This window comes from Salmo salar, chromosome 26, assembly GCF_965601325.2.
Source record: "Salmo salar chromosome 26, fSalSal1, whole genome shotgun sequence".
Taxonomy (NCBI): domain Eukaryota; kingdom Metazoa; phylum Chordata; class Actinopteri; order Salmoniformes; family Salmonidae; genus Salmo; species Salmo salar.
This window is the reverse complement of record NC_138316.1, coordinates 25420580-25436181: the sequence shown is the minus strand read 5'-3', so window position 1 is coordinate 25436181 and position 15602 is coordinate 25420580. Positions and strand designations below refer to the sequence as shown.

At 43.3% G+C, this 15602-nt stretch overlaps 2 protein-coding genes across 2 annotated transcripts; both read right to left on the bottom strand.

The window, feature by feature from the left end:
- Positions 1 to 2552: 2552 nt before the first annotated feature.
- On the bottom strand, positions 2553 to 9574 carry LOC106587448 (mitochondrial glutamate carrier 1-like; the record flags this gene model as incomplete). The annotated part of the gene is made up of 6 exons (XM_082969940.1): positions 2553 to 2880; positions 7938 to 7998; positions 8218 to 8275; positions 8946 to 9036; positions 9180 to 9235; positions 9378 to 9574. Coding segments are annotated over 6 exons (543 nt in total), but the record flags the coding sequence as incomplete, so codon positions are not given.
- A 2610-nt stretch (positions 9575 to 12184) lies between these two features.
- LOC123733077 (serum amyloid A-5 protein) lies at positions 12185 to 13475 on the bottom strand. The gene is made up of 4 exons (XM_082969551.1): positions 13326 to 13475; positions 13102 to 13207; positions 12738 to 12876; positions 12185 to 12531 (listed from the first exon to the last, which is right to left on the bottom strand). Exons 2-4 carry the CDS (start codon positions 13187 to 13189, stop codon positions 12393 to 12395), a joined length of 366 nt encoding a protein of 121 aa, XP_082825677.1. The 5' UTR covers positions 13190 to 13207; positions 13326 to 13475; the 3' UTR covers positions 12185 to 12392.
- Between the last annotated feature and the right edge of the window lie 2127 nt (positions 13476 to 15602).

Below are 15602 nucleotides of genomic sequence, written 5' to 3'. Positions count from 1 at the left end.
TGGCAGTCAGGCTACCTCTGGCGAGCACATGGAGGGCTGTGCGGCCCCCCAAAGAAATGCCACCCCACACCATGACTGACCCACCGCCAAACCGGTCATGCTGGAGGATGTTGCAGGCAGCAGAACGTTCTCCACGGCGTCTCCAGACTCTGTCACGTCTGTCACATGTGCTCAGTGTGAACCTGCTTTCATCTGTGAAGAGCACAGGGCGCCAGTGGCGAATTTGCCAATCTTGGTGTTCTCTGGCAAATGCCAAACGTCCTGCACGGTGTTGGGCTGTAAGTGTAACCGATGTGAAATGGCTCGTTAGTTAGCGGTGGTGCGCGCTAATAGCATTTCAATCAGTGACGTCACTCGCTCTGAGACTTGAAGTAGGGTTTCCCCTTGCGTTGCAAGGGCTGTGGCTTTTGTGGCGCGATGGGTAACGATGCTTCGTGGGTGTCAGTTGTTGATGTGTGCAAGGGTCCCTGGTTCGAGCCCAGGTTGGGGCGAAGAGAGGGACGGAACCTACACTGTTACATTGATGCTGTTGACCCGGATCATTGGTTGCTGCGGAAAAGGAGGAGGTCAAAGGGGGGGTGAGTGTAACCGATGTGAAATGGCTCGTTAGTTAGCGGTGGTGCGCGCTAATAGCATTTCAATCAGTGACGTCACTCGCTCTGAGACTTGAAGTAGGGTTTCCCCTTGCGTTGCAAGGGCCGCGGCTTTTGTGGCGCGATGGGTAACGATGCTTCGTGGGGTGTCAGTTGTTGATGTGTGCAAGGGTCCCTGGTTCGAGCCCGGGTTGGGGCGAAGAGAGGGACGGAACCTACACTGTTACATAAGCACAACCCCCACCTGTGGACGTCGGGCCCTCATACCACCCTCATGGAGTCTGTTTCTGACCGTTTGAGCAGACACATGCACATTTGTGGCCTGCTGGAGGTCATTTTGCAGGGCTCTGGCAGTGCTCCTCCTGCTCCTCCTTGCACAAAGGCGGAGGTAGCGGTCCCGCTGCTGGGTTGTTGCCCTCCTATGGCCTCCTCCACGTCTCCTGATGTACTGGCCTGTCTCCTGGTAGCGCCTCCATGCTCTGGACACTACGCTGACAGACACAGCAAACCTTCTTGCCACAGCTCGCATTGATGTGCCATCCTGGATGAGCTGCACTACCTGAGCCACTTGTGTGGGTTGTAGACTCCGTCTCATGCTACCACTAGAGTGAAAGCACCGCCAGCATTCAAAAGTGACCAAAACATCAGCCAGGAAGCATAGGAACTGAGAAGTGGACTGTGGTCACCACCTGCAAAACCACTCCTTTATTGGGGGTGTCTTGCTAATTGCCTATAATTTCCACCTGTTGTCTATTCCATTTGCACAACAGCATGTGAAATTTATTGTCAATCAGTGTTGCTTCCTAAGTGGACAGTTTGATTTCACAGAAGTGTGATTGACTTGGAGTTACATTGTGTTGTTTAAGTGTTCCCTTTATTTTTTTGAGCAGTGTATTTGGTACCATTCCATTTACTCCATTCCAGCCATTATTATGAGCCGTCCGCCCCTCATCAGTCTCCACTGGTGTACATAAACTAGATATCATTAGAATTCCTGTCTACTGATATGTCTGTGACATCAATATAAAAAATACATATTTACAAAATTATCAATAAGGTAATATATCTATATCTCAAATCTGCAGGATACAAACATTCCATTCCAGCTAAATAATTGATATATAGCGTTTTGCCACAAAACCTTTTAATATACATCTCAAATCTTAATCTATAGCGAGGTTTCCATCCAATTTGCACCAGATTTTCATGTGAATATTCTCAAATCTGCATGAATAAAATCTGAGAATTTTCCCACCAGATACGTGTTTCCATCAGATAAACTTTTTGCAGATAAAATTCTGTGTATGATGACGTAGTGCACATAAAAAACTTTCTCGGTTAAATGCCATTGGTTTCCATTACATTTTCAACTGATGGTTTTGTTACAAAAAATATTGAGTTAATATAGCGAATGTGCCCACTCTGGTATTGGCACATGCACTCTAGCCAACAGCTCGTAGATACAGTGCGGGTATAGCCTACATCAGGGATGGGCAACTTATTAAATGATTGTGGGGGCCACAACAAATCAGAATGAGTTTATGGACATGAGCACGAGATTATTTTTAATTGTGAAATGGCAGCCAAGCACTGGTTGTTCATTTTGTCACTAGAATAAAACCCTCAATATTTTTGGGAAAGGAGCATCAAGCTCATCACTTTGCAATTTCACCATGCTGTGAAGTTCATCATAGTTTATTTCATCTGTAGCCTAATAAACTGTATGCTTTCCAAAGTCGGAGAGGGACGACCACTCATTTCATCTTGTGACTGCAAGATTACTTTATTAAATCAATATTTGCAATTAAAAGCCTTTCCGCCACCATTTCTCACATAATTCATTTTACAGACAAAAAGATCCCACCTTGTCCAGTACGAAAAGAAAAAAAATGTATGAAATGTATGCATTCACTACTGTAAGTTGCTCTGGATAAGAGCGTCTGCTAAATGACTAAAATGTAAATGTAAAAAATGTATTTAGTTCATTCAATATTTGGAAAGTTTACGACAAATCTGGTGTTCCCATCAGGACGGTCGTGACATTTTTTATCCGACATGTACTGAATTTTCTAGTCTAAAATGCCTTCTCCGTTTATTTCATAGTACCAGTAGATGTTTTAATGTTCTACCATCAGATAATATGGATATAATCGATCAGAAAGGGCCTGTTAAAACCAGGAGGGAAGAGTTAGAGTGAGAAGGAGAGGTTACCTGATGCATTCTGTCACTCCGCTGTAGGTGTCCTCCTGACTTCCCTGTGTCATGGTCTGAATTCTGGTCTTAATCACTGTAATACACATACTGTATCAATTGGCTTACGGCAGGCATAATCAAATCACATTTTATTTGTCACATGCGCCGAATACAACAGGTAGACCTTACCGTGAAATGCTTACTTACAAGCTAGGGGGCAGTATTGACACGGCCGGATAAAAAACGTACCCGATTTAATCTGGTTACTACTCCTGCCCAGTAACTAGAATATGCATATAATTATTGGCTTTGGATAGAAAACACCCTAAAGTTTCTAAAACTGTTTGAATGGTGTCTGTGAGTATAACAGAACTCATATGGCAGGCAAAAACCTGAGAAGATTCTGAACAGGAAGTGGCCTGTCTGACAAGTTGTTGTTCATCTTGGCTCTTTTTATTGAAGACTGAGGATCTTTGCTGTAACGTGACACTTCCTACGGCTCCCATAGGCTCTCAGAGCCCGGGAAAAAGCTGAATGATATCGAGGCAGCCCCAGGCTGAAACACATTATCGCATTTGGATAGTGGCTGGTCAGAGTACTCTGAGACTCAGGCTCGTGCACGAGGGCACAAGATGTTTTTATTTTCTCTCTCTTTGTACGTATACACGCTTTCCCGGTCTGAATATTATCGCTTTTTTACGAGAAAAATGGCATAAAAATTGATTTTAAACAGCGGTTGACATGCTTCGAAGTACGGTAATGGAATATTTAGAATTTTTTTGTCACGAAATGCGCCATGCTCGTCACCCTTATTTACCCTTTCGGATAGTGTCTTGAACGCACGAACAAAACGCCGCTATTTTGATATAACAATGGATTATTTGGGACCAAACCAACATTTGTTATTGAAGTAGAAGTCCTGGGAGTGCATTCTGATGAAGAACACCAAAGGTAATAACATTTTTCTTATAGTAAATCTGACTTTGGTGAGTGCTAAACTTGCTGGGTGTCTAAATAGCTAGTCCTGTGATGCCGGGCTATCTACTGAGAATATTGCAAAATGTGCTTTCACCGAAAAGCTATTTTAAAATCGGACATATCGAGTGCATAGAGGAGTTCTGTATCTATAATTCTTAAAATAATTGTTATGTTTTTTGTGAACGTTTATCGTGAGTAATTTAGTAAATTCACCGGCAGTGTTCGGTGGGAATGCTAGTCACATGCTAGTCACATGCTAATGTAAAAAGCTGGTTTTTGATATAAATATGAACTTGATTGAACAAAACATGCATGTATTGTATAACATAATGTCCTAGGGTTGTCATCTGATGAAGATCATCAAAGGTTAGTGCTGCATTTAGCTGTGGTTTGGGTTTATGTGACATTATATGCTAGCTTGAAAAATGGGTGTCTGATTATTTCTGGCTGGGTACTCTGCTGACATAATGTAATGTTTTGCTTTCGTTGTAAAGCCTTTTTGAAATCGGACAGTGTGGTTAGATTAACGATTGTCTTGTCTTTAAAATGGTGTAAAATAGTCATATGTTTGAAAAATTGAAGTTTTTGCATTTTTGAGGTATTTGAATATCGCGCCACGGGATTACACTGGCTGTTGAGTAGGTGGGACGCAAGCGTCCCACCTAGCCCATAGAGGTTAACCAACAATGTAGTTTTAAGAAAAATAAGGGCCTTTCTATGCCACTGACTGGTATATAGGTCCTGGATGGCAGGAAGCTTGGCCCCAGTGATGTACTGGGCCGTACATACTACCCTCTGTAGCCCCTTGCGATCGGAGGCCGAGCAGTTGCCATACCAGGCGGTGATGCAACCATTCAGGATGCTCTCGATGGTGCAGCTGTAGATTTTTTGAGGATCTGAGGACCCATGCCAAATCTTTGGGGGAATAGGCATTGTCCTGCCCTCCTCACGACTGTCCTGGTGTGTTTGGACCATGATAGTGTGTTGGTGATGTGGACACCATGGAACTTGAAGTTCACAACCTGCTCCAGTACAGCCCCATTGATGAGAATGGGGCTGTACTGTAATGGGGCCCTCCTTTTCCTGTAGTCCACGATCATCTCCTTTGTCTTGATCACATTGAGGGAGAGGTTGTTGTCCTGGCACCACACTACCAGGTCTCTGACCTCATTCCTATAGGCTGTCTCATTGTTGTTGGTGATCAGGCCTACCACCGCTGTGCCGTCTGCAAACTTAATGATGGCGTTGGAGTCGTGCTTGGCCACGCAGTCATGGGTGAGCAGGGAGTACAGGAGGGGACTAAGCACGCACCCCTGAGGGGCCCCCGTGTTAAGGATCAACATGGAAGATGTGTTGTTGCCTACCCTTACCACCTGGGGGCGGCTGGTGAGGAAGTCTAGGATCCAGTTGCAGAGGGAGGTGTTTAGTCCCAGTGTCCTTAGCTTAGTGATGAGCTTTGAGGGCATTATGGCTTTGAACACTGAGCTGTAGTCAATGAACAGGCTGTCAATCCTGGGCTGTATCAGAACTGGCCGTGATCAGGAGTCCCATAGGGCGGCGCACAATTGGTGCTGTTTCCTTCAACACATTGGTGCGGATGACTTCCGGGTTAAGCGAGCGGGTGTTAAGAAGCACGGTTTGGTGGGTCATGTTTCGGAGGATGCATGACTCGACCTTCGCCTTCCTATCCCGTTGGGGAGTTGCAGCGATGAGACAAGATTAAAATTGGGGAGAAAAAGGTTGTTCAAATTTTTTTCTAAAGGTCTTACTCACATCGACTGAGGCGAGCGTGATCACACAGTCGTCTGGAACAGCTTAGCTCAGTGCGGATGTTGCCTGCAATCCATGGCTTCTGGTTGGGGTATGTACATACAGTCACTGTGGGACAACGTCATTGATGCACTTATTGTTGAAGCAGGTGACTGATGTGGTATACTCCTCAATGAAATCGGAACATATTCTAGTCTTTGCTAGCAAAATAGTCCTGTAGCTTAGCATCTGTGTCATCTGACTACCTCCATATTGAGTGAGTCACTGGTACTTCATGCTTTAGTTTTTGTTTATAAGCAGGAATCAGGAGGATATAATTATGGTCAGATTTGCCAAATGGAGGGCGAGGGAGAGCTTTGTATGCATCTTTGTGTTTGGAGTAAAGGTAGTCTAGAATTTCTTTCCCCTCTTCTTGCACATGTAACAGGTAAAACAGATTTTAGTTTTTCTGCATTAAAGTCCTCGGCCACTAGGGGCACCGCCTCTGGATGAGCATTTTGTGGTTTGCTTATGGCCTTATAGAGCTCGTTGAGTGCGGTCTTAGTGCCAGCATCGGTTTGTGGTGGTAAATAGACAGCTACGAAAAGTATAGATGAACACTCTTGGTAATTAGTGTAGTGTACAGCTTATCATGAGATACTCTACCTCAGGCAAGCAAAACCTCGAGACTTCCTTAATATTTGATTTTGCGCACCAGCTGTTATTGACAAATAGACACAGACCTCCACCCCTTGTCTTACCAGAGGCAGCTGTTCTGTCTTGCCGATGCATGGAAAAACCTTACAACTGTATATACACTCATACATGTCTACACACACACACAACTGTCCTTACCATCCACAGGTAAGCTGCATTGCTGTACGGAGATGTCCTTACCGTCTCCCGGGTGAGGTGCATTGCTGTATGGGACCTCAACTCCACTGGGCCCCCAGGGACCCCAACTGCAGCCTTGAACATCAGCTTCCTCTGATCCTCTACATGTGTCATAACACACACAACATCATCAGTATCATAAGTGTGACATCATTAACCAGGGACAGAGAAGCAGGAATGCCTCAGGAGAAGTTGACAAACAAATTTAAATGTGGGGAGACACAGGAACACAAGGAAGAGTCACAAATGTGGTCAAGCAATAAAATAACTATTGTACACAATAACAATGCTGTTGTTACTGGTTCTAACTGATCAGATCTCTGTGATCTGTTTGTGTTTGTTTGGCTGACAAGACATTGGTTAGTCATGAAACATTGACTGGGGAACATACATCCTCCTCTCTCCTTCTTCTACCCATTTACATTTAACATTTACATTGTTTGGGTGTAGGGCCTGATCAGAGCCTGAAGGTACGGAGGTGCCGTTCCCCTCACAGCTCCGTAGGCAAGCACCATGGTCTTGTAGCGGATGCGAGCTTCGACTGGAAGCCAGTGGAGAGAGCGGAGGAGCGGGGTGACGTGAGAGAACTTGGGAAGGTTGAACACCACACGGGCTGCGGCGTTCTGGATGAGTTGTAGGGGTTTAATGGCACAGGCAGGGAGCCCAGCCAACAGCGAGTTGCAATAATCCAGACGGGAGATGACAAGTGCCTGGATTATGACCTGCGCCGCTTCCTGTGTGAGGCAGGGTCATACTCTGCGAATGTTGTAGAGCATGAACCTACAGGATCGGGTCACCACCTTGATGTTGGTGGAGAATGACAGGGTGTTGTCCAGGGTCACGCCAAGGCTCTTAGCACTCTGGGAGGAGGACACAAGGGAGTTGTCAACCGTGATGGCGAGATCATGGAACGGGCAGTCCTTCCCCGGGAGGAAGAGCAGCTCCGTCTTGCCGAAGTTCAGCTTGAGGTGGTGATCCGTCATCCACACTGATATGTCTGCCAGACATGCAGAGATGCGATTCGCCACCTGGTTGTCAGAAGGGGGAAAGGAGAAGATTAATTGTGTGTCATCGGCATAGCAATGATATGAGAGACCATGTGAGGATATGACAGAGCCAAGTGACTTGGTGTATAGCGAGAATAGGAGTGGGCCAAGAACAGAGCCCTGGGGGACACCAGTGGTGAGACCACGTGGTGCGGAGACAGATTCTCGCCACGCCACCTGGTAGGAGCGACCTGTCAGGTAGGACGCAATCCAAGCGTGGGCGGCGCCGGAGATGCCCAGCTCGGAGAGGGTGGAGAGGAGGATCTGATGGTTCACGGTATCAAAGGCAGCAGATAGGTCTAGAAGGATGAGAGCAGAGGAGAGAGAGTTAGCTTTAGCAGTGCGGAGAGCCTCCGTGACACAGAGAAGAGCAGTCTCAGTTGAATGCCCAGTCTTGAAACCTGACTGATTAGGATCAAGAAGGTCATTCTGAGAGAGATAGCAAGAGAGCTGGCCAAGGACGGCACGTTCAAGAGTTTCTCACCTATCCGCCCTGCATCCTGTAACTGGATCTTTAGCATCTCCATGGGAGTGGTGATGATGACCTGCACCAAGAGATGGAGAGATGGAGAAACAAAGAGATGGAGAGACAAAGAGATGGAGAGACAGAGAGATGGAGAGACAGAGAGATGGAGAGACAGTGTGACTGTGTTTCAGAAGAGTTCAAATACCCAGGCAGACACACAACTATTGTGCATAATTACTGTTGAGCCACAAGATGGTAGTAGAAAGCTGTCTGAGGCTGATACCCCAACTGATCTTACCTGACATGTACCAGCACCACAACCTGCCAGCATCTCGCTCAGCAGGGTGAGCTTCTGACTGAGAGAGAGAACAAATGTCATCATTATTTTGGTTCAATGACTTTGCTAATTTCTCTGGATGGTCTGGTGCTATCTCAAGTGATTTCCATACATTAAACAAAATGCATGCAACATAAAACTCTCTGTTTCTATACACATAGGACATAACAATAAACATGCATAAAACAATAAACATACCATTAGTGATACACATAAAGAAACATACATGCACACACTGACGCACTCACACAGTCTTAGAAACATGTTAATAATTCACCAGTTCACTAGCGCAGGTCACTCAATAATTTATCAGCCATGTTGTTGGTCCCCATGGAAGTGTTGAGGGACGCTAAAGATATCCCAGGTATGTCATGCGGATAATGCTGCAGGAGCTTATGGGATTGCTCCTATCATCCATGCTGTATGTTTACAAAATATTTATACCTCTAATGTATTACCACTAGATCCCAGCACATAGTGAAGATATTATTAGAATCCTATTTGTGATATGTATATCAAATCCAAACAAGAAGTCAGTTAAAGCTGATGTAGTATACACTACATCTTTCAAGTACATCTATTCAAAGAGATCAGAGTGGGCAAGAGGTTGGTGTATCATTCAGTTACGACTGGTGTATGATTGTATTTGACAGGCAGGTATTTGAAAGAGGCCTCTGAGCACTACTCACCCATCTTTGGACAGGTGCTGTCTAAAGAATTCATTGGCAGCTAGTTCGATGGCCTTCTCTGGAGTGACCAGAGTCAGGTTTACAGCAGCACCTAATGGTCAAAGAAATAGAGAGACACAGAGTCATAAACAAAGAACATGCTCAAACCTGTGTGCACACACACGCACGCATGAACACACGCACACACACGCACACACTCATACACACATACACACACACACAATTTTGTCCTACCTCTGTACATGCCAAAGTACCCCTCTGATTTGATGGTCTTGATAAGGCAATCTGACCTGTGTAGTGAACGCAAAAGATTACTTTGCATTGACCTCAGAGAATCAACCAGAGGTATGCAGATACTACAAGCAAACTGCACGTTTTAGAATTTCTAAATGAGACTGGTTAAAAGTGTGTGTTGAACAGCATTGTACATACATGCTGGTGTAGAGACGGGAACCATTTTGCTGGTTCTGGAGACGGGTCTTGGCTAGGTCAATAGGAAATACACATGTCACACCTATCAGTCCAGCAATTCCCCCATTGATCAATTTGGCAGGTAAACTGAGAGGGAGAGAAAGAGAGAAGGGTGAGAAGGGATCAAAAAGGTGACAATGACCAATCAATAACAAAAGTTAAAAACAAGAATGAGAGAGCGGGAAAATGGTGTTCTTGATTCAAATTAGTTCAAGACTCAAACTAGAACATCAATTAAAACATGTGATAAAATCCTCTCAGATTCTTCTGTTTCCATCAATATCCTTGTTTCCATCTATCTTCCACTAATCCACAATGGATTAGTGGAAGATAGATTGAGAATACCTCGGACAACCAGCCAAGGTTCAACCATCAGTTTTAGTCAGTCAGTCAAGTTATTGGCCAGCTGTGGAGGAGAACTGGAAAAGAACAGAGTACAAATCCATATCAGAACAGTAGTCTGACACTCAGTTAAAGCTTTGAGAAACATCTGTGCATGGAAAGTACTTGGCTTATCCCTGGGCATAGTAGCATTTACCTCAATGTTGTGTTGGCTGGTTACCTGAAATGAAGAGTGTTCATTCATTGAGCCCTGCTTTCAGAAGAATATGATCGTACAGCCACCCTCCTTCTGGACCAATCACATCAATCCTTCCCCTCCACCCCTCCCTCAACCCTAATTCTAACCCCAACTCTTCTATTTCCTCTGCTCCTACTCCTCCCAAATCTCTCCTGATTTGTGTGTGTGTGCATTGTATTTGAATGGAGCAAGAGAAAGCAGAGAAAGAGAGAGGGAGATGGGATATCCAATACTGTGATTAGAAATATGGGTGTATATCTGTTTGAGGTCTAGTCTGTCAGCTCACGGCACTCCTTCTCTCTTTGCAGGCATGTAACAATATATCTTTGACCAAATATTTTGCTTTGTTGTCTTTATAAAAGGACCCACTGTGCTGTGCTGTGCTGTCTCAGTGTGTGTGTGTGTGTGTGTGGGGGGGGGGGGCTGATCATAGAATAGTACCTAAGAGAAGGCACAGGAGGGGTCTGTCTATTCAATGTCTGCTTTTCATTTATATATACAGTATGAGCTCATGTATTTTTCATTGCCAGGAATGGATTACATGTGGTAATGGAGAGACTTACCACATCTAGTTTGTTAATACATCATAAATAAATACTTCTACATAACACTAAACCCATTCCACCACCTATCTGCCTTGCACATTCAGATTTGAGTGTTATGATTGTCAGGTAAACCTGACTTAACATAATTCACCCTCGTTAACTACACATCATTGCTTACCCGGTGAACCTTCCACATAAATGTATACACAGATCGGATATTCAGTACATTATGCTTATGTTTTCCTTGCTGCATTTCAGGGCTCATCACATCGATGCTGAGTGCAACTGCTGAGGCTACTTATTTCCACTTGGTGAAGCTGAACCCTGTTGCTACCCATTTCACATCTCAGGTGAAGTTAATCATGATATAGCGAAATCTATGATATTTGATACTGCAAAATCTATTGCTATTGACCTCACTTTGAGCCCTAAAGTTCATATTTTCTAATTAAGAGTGACAAAAAGAGAAAATCTAGGAAAGCCATATACCTGAGTTACAATTCCTCTGTGTTACAATTTCTTAGCTCATCTCTCTGTCTCTGTCTCTGTCTCTGTCTCTGTCTCTGTCTCTCTCTCTCTCTCTCTCTCACTCTGTTCAAAGTCTGTTCCAAAGATGGTGGTACAGTACTTTGGACCATACTCTCATTGGTTGCTTGTGTGGAGGTGTGGTCAGGCTCATCAAAGCATTGTATGTCTGTGCATATTTTACAGTACGCCTGTAATTCTGCATTCTGTAATAATGAGAGGTTATGTTCAAAAGCCTAGCTGTTTGCTAATTTTATGCATATTATCTATCTGTGTTAACTTATACATAACCTGCTCATCTAACCTCCGGTCTCAAAAGAGTTGCATAGTATGTTGAATTGAATCCTCATTCAAACAGTCATGTTCCATTGATTAACAGCAGGGGCATCCATTCTCTCCCCTTTGCCCTCTCTCCCCATGCTTCTCTTGTGATGTCACAACAAGGATAGCCTGGCACCATTTTTGTTCAAGAGCATGTCTCTATTTTCACAACGATTTCATCAGTGACGCTCAATGATTAACAAATATACTGAAATGGACGTGGCAGATACCAATATTATAATTGTAATTTGTCATGAACTGACCTACCACTTTTTATCCTCCTGGACCAGCTGTTCAAGCCTATATAGTACCTGCAGGCCTCCTTACTTCCCCTGCACCACTAATAACAGGATTCCCTGCTATATCGTTACACTCAACAAATTGACCTGGTGGATCAGTGGTCAATTAAACCAGCATCTACTGGTTGTAAGTGAGAAGGGGAGGACACGGTGTGTGTTGTGTTGGAGAGAGGGAGGGAGCTTAGGGATGGGCAGAGGCAAAGAATTGTTGTTGCACTCTCAAAGTTCACATCACCTCGTCATCTGCATTAATCTTAGCCTCTTGTCTCCTATGTTTTTCTCAGCTTCTTCTATGTCTATCCTATGAAAAACATGTACTATGTACAGCTACCCCACTGTCCAAAAGTCCCTCTTTCTAGTTGTAAAGGGCTGACCGGTTGCCAGTTGAAAGCTGGGAAAATGTCAACACCAGATCATTTGAGTGTACATTTCAGGATTTCAAAATGTCTTTCCAACCTTCCCAGTCGTATCATACTGAATACAGAAAGACATTCGGTCTCTGGTTGTGTAATCACTTTATTTTTGCAACACTTTTGAAATACATTGTATACTAAGTTTCAGTACCATGTACCTGTCTATTAGCAGAGCATTTGGGCAAAATAATTTTTGAGAATATGACATTTTTACCAAAAGCAGTAATTAAGTGCAATATATTTGTTTGGAATGTGGTCCTTCAGTTTGGCTAGTAACCTCCTTTTTTTTAGGTTCAGTAGTTCCTTGGGAGTCCATTTGGTCTGTAGCGGTTGGGGTCCCCTCCATTACGTCCCCAGCGGTTAGCCTCCTGGTCAGCTGCTGAGTCCTCATGTCCTCGACCACTGGAACCCTGAACCATCTCCCGGCCATTACTGAGAGAGGAGAAATATTACATAAGTAACTCGCCAACCACAGTAAACCATTAATGGTAAAATTGTCTTTCTGACCAGACATTATTTTTTTTTACAAAAAGTGGCATAAAGAACTAATTAGAGAAAGGACAAAGTTTTTATGAGATAATTTGATGACCAACTGAACCACATTATAAGCATCTCACAGATATTTGAGAATCACCCACCTGATGACTGCTGCTGCCCACCTGCCCCCTGGTCCTCTCCTGGCAGCATCATAGTTGCCCCGAGCGTGGAAGTACTTGTCTGAGTTTTTCCAGTTGGCGTCCTTCATGTCGCCATATGCACGCCACATGTCTTTAGCACCTGCAGGGTCAGGAGGACACAGATGTTGAGTTTGACACTTCCAAGGAACTTTACACATTTTCAAACCACTAGCCTCAAGAAATAACAATGACTTTAAAGGAGTCCTCAAATACAGTACATGTTGCTCTTGAATGATTTGTCGCTCTTGATAGATTTGTTGCTATTGGTTTATGTATCTATTTCTGTCAACAATAAAGAAACAATGATTAAAGTGTATAAACGGACCTCGAGCAGCTTCACCAGGGAAGCGGTACCACTGAGCTTGAGCTCCTACAACGAGGGTCAGAACAAGTCCAGCTAGAAGCAGCTTCATACTTGCAGATGCAACAAACTGAAGGAAACATGAGGGTGAGAGAGAGCATAGGCTACTATATGAATTGCTGACATATTTACAGATAATGTATTCAACTTAAACTGTGACTGCCTCATATAACAGATTCATCTCTTACCTTCCAGCTCCTTAGTTAGTTAGTCAGTCAGGCAGTTTGAACTCCCTTGTGTTTTGTGTTGGTTTGTGGTCTGCAGCTTGTCCTTATATTCCACTCAGACCAGGGAGGAGTTCTGTTTTCCAAAAGCTGGAATTCCCTAACTTCGTCCTCCCAAGCTATTACGATCAGAAGTGTCTGTCTGTACACAATATGAGGAATTTCCAGGTCATTATAAGATTAGAGGACCTGCTCTGAAGCCTTTGGCAATAAGGAGGATACTCCTCAATTGTGTAACTAGGCCTATTGCTTAAAAAAATCACGGCATCAAAATGTGATGTGTCTGCATTAATAAGACTAATGGGGGCAATGCAGTTTGTTTATCTGCTTTTAATGTCGTAATTGTCATGATGGATGAGGTTCCAAAAGTTTGCCTCTCATCTAATATGAGAGAATGATTCCTTATGATATGATTCATTATCGACTACTATAGTAGGGTAGAATTCAGGTATTTAATAGACATAGACATGAAAGGCAATTTGCATGTCCACATCTTACAGATTGCACCTTTATCTTACGGGTTACACAATTACTGCTCCCCCTCACACCTATGCTGCTGTTCATTGATTATTGATTGCCATTACCATTAGTATCTATCTTTTTATCCTACTACAGGTCACTATTACTCTTGTTTACAAATCAAATAAAAAGGTATTGGTTGCATACACATATTTAGCAGATGTTATTGCAGGTGTAGCGAAATGCTTGTGTTATTAGCTCCAGCAGTGCAGTAATATCTAACAATTTACAACAATAAACACAGATCTAAAAGTAAAAGAATGGAATTAAGAAATCTATAATAATTACAACAAGCAATGTCGGATATATATATATATATATATATATATATATATATATATATATATATATATATATATATATATATACACTTCAGTCTCCGACATTGCTTGTTGTAATTATTATATATTATATATGTGTGTGATGGGATGCATAGACAGACATTATGGACGGTATGTGGATAGAATATTTAGTATATCTGTAGAATACGTAGGATAGAATGGTATATATACAGCAATAGTAGAATGAGATGGCCTTAAATAGAATGCAGTATATAGTGTACATATGAAATTAGTAAAACAGTATGTTAACATTACTAAAGTAACCAGTGTTCCATTATTAAAGTAATCAGTGATTCCATGTCTATGTGCATTGGTTAGCAGCCTCTAAGGTGTAGGGTTGAGTAACCGAGTGGTAGCCGGCAAGTGACAATGACTAAGTTCAGGGAAGGGTACTGCGTGGAGGCCGGCAAGTGATGGCTATTTAAGTCTGATGGTCTTGAGATAGAAGCTGTTTTTCAGTCTCTCGGTCCCAGCTTTGATGCACCTGTACTGACCTTGCCTTCTGGATGATAGCAAGGTGAACAGGCTGAGGCTTGGGTGGTTGATGTCCTTGATTATCTTTTTGGTCTTCTTTTGACATCGGGTGCTCTAGAGGGCAGGCATTGTGCCCCCGGTGATGCATTGGGCAGACCGCAGCACCCTCTGGAGAGCCCTGCGGTTGCGGGTGGTGCAGTTGCCGTACCAGGCAGTGATACATCCCGACAGGATGCTCTCAATGGTGCATCTGTAAAAGTTTGTGTGGGTCTTAGGGGCCAAGCCGGGGAACTTGAAGCTTTTCACCTTCTCCACTGCACCACCGTCAATGTGGATTAGGGCGTGCTCCCTCTGCTATCGACATGTACAGTACCTTCAGAAAGTATTCACATCCATTGATTTTTCCACATTTTGTTGTGTTACAGCCTGAAATTAAAATGTTTTAATTGAGATGTTATGTCACTGGCCTAGACACATTACCCCATAATGTCAAAGTGGAATTTTGGTTTTAGAAACTTTTACAAATTAATAAAAATGAAAATCAGAAATGTCTTGAGTCAATAAGTATTCAATCCCTTTGTTATGGCAAGCCTACATGTGTTCAGGAGTAAAAATGTGCTTAACAAGTCACATAAGTTCCATGGACTCACTATGTGTGCAATAGTAGTGTTTAACATGATTTTTGACTACTTAATCTCTGTACCATACACATACAATTATCTGTAAGGTCTCTTAGTCAAGCAGTGAATTTCAAACAAAGATTCAATAACAAAGACCATGGAGGTTTTCCAATGCCTCACAAAGAAGGCATTAGAAAACCTAGTTAGCTTTTAGTCCTCAATTGCAAATCATTGTATTTTGGTGTAAAACACTGTCTCAGGGACTGCTTCAGAATCTCCCATAGGTG

Coding starts and splice junctions, on each gene's coding strand:
- LOC123733077 (XM_082969551.1), bottom strand. CDS start 13,189: ATGAAGCTGCTTCTAGCTGGACTTGTTCTGACCCTCGTTGTAGGAGCT. Junction 12,877..13,101: donor CCCTGGTGAAGCTGCTCGAG/GTCCGTTTATAC, acceptor CTGACCCTGCAG/GTGCTAAAGACATGTGGCGT. Junction 12,532..12,737: donor TGGGCAGCAGCAGTCATCAG/GTGGGTGATTCT, acceptor CTCCTCTCTCAG/TAATGGCCGGGAGATGGTTC.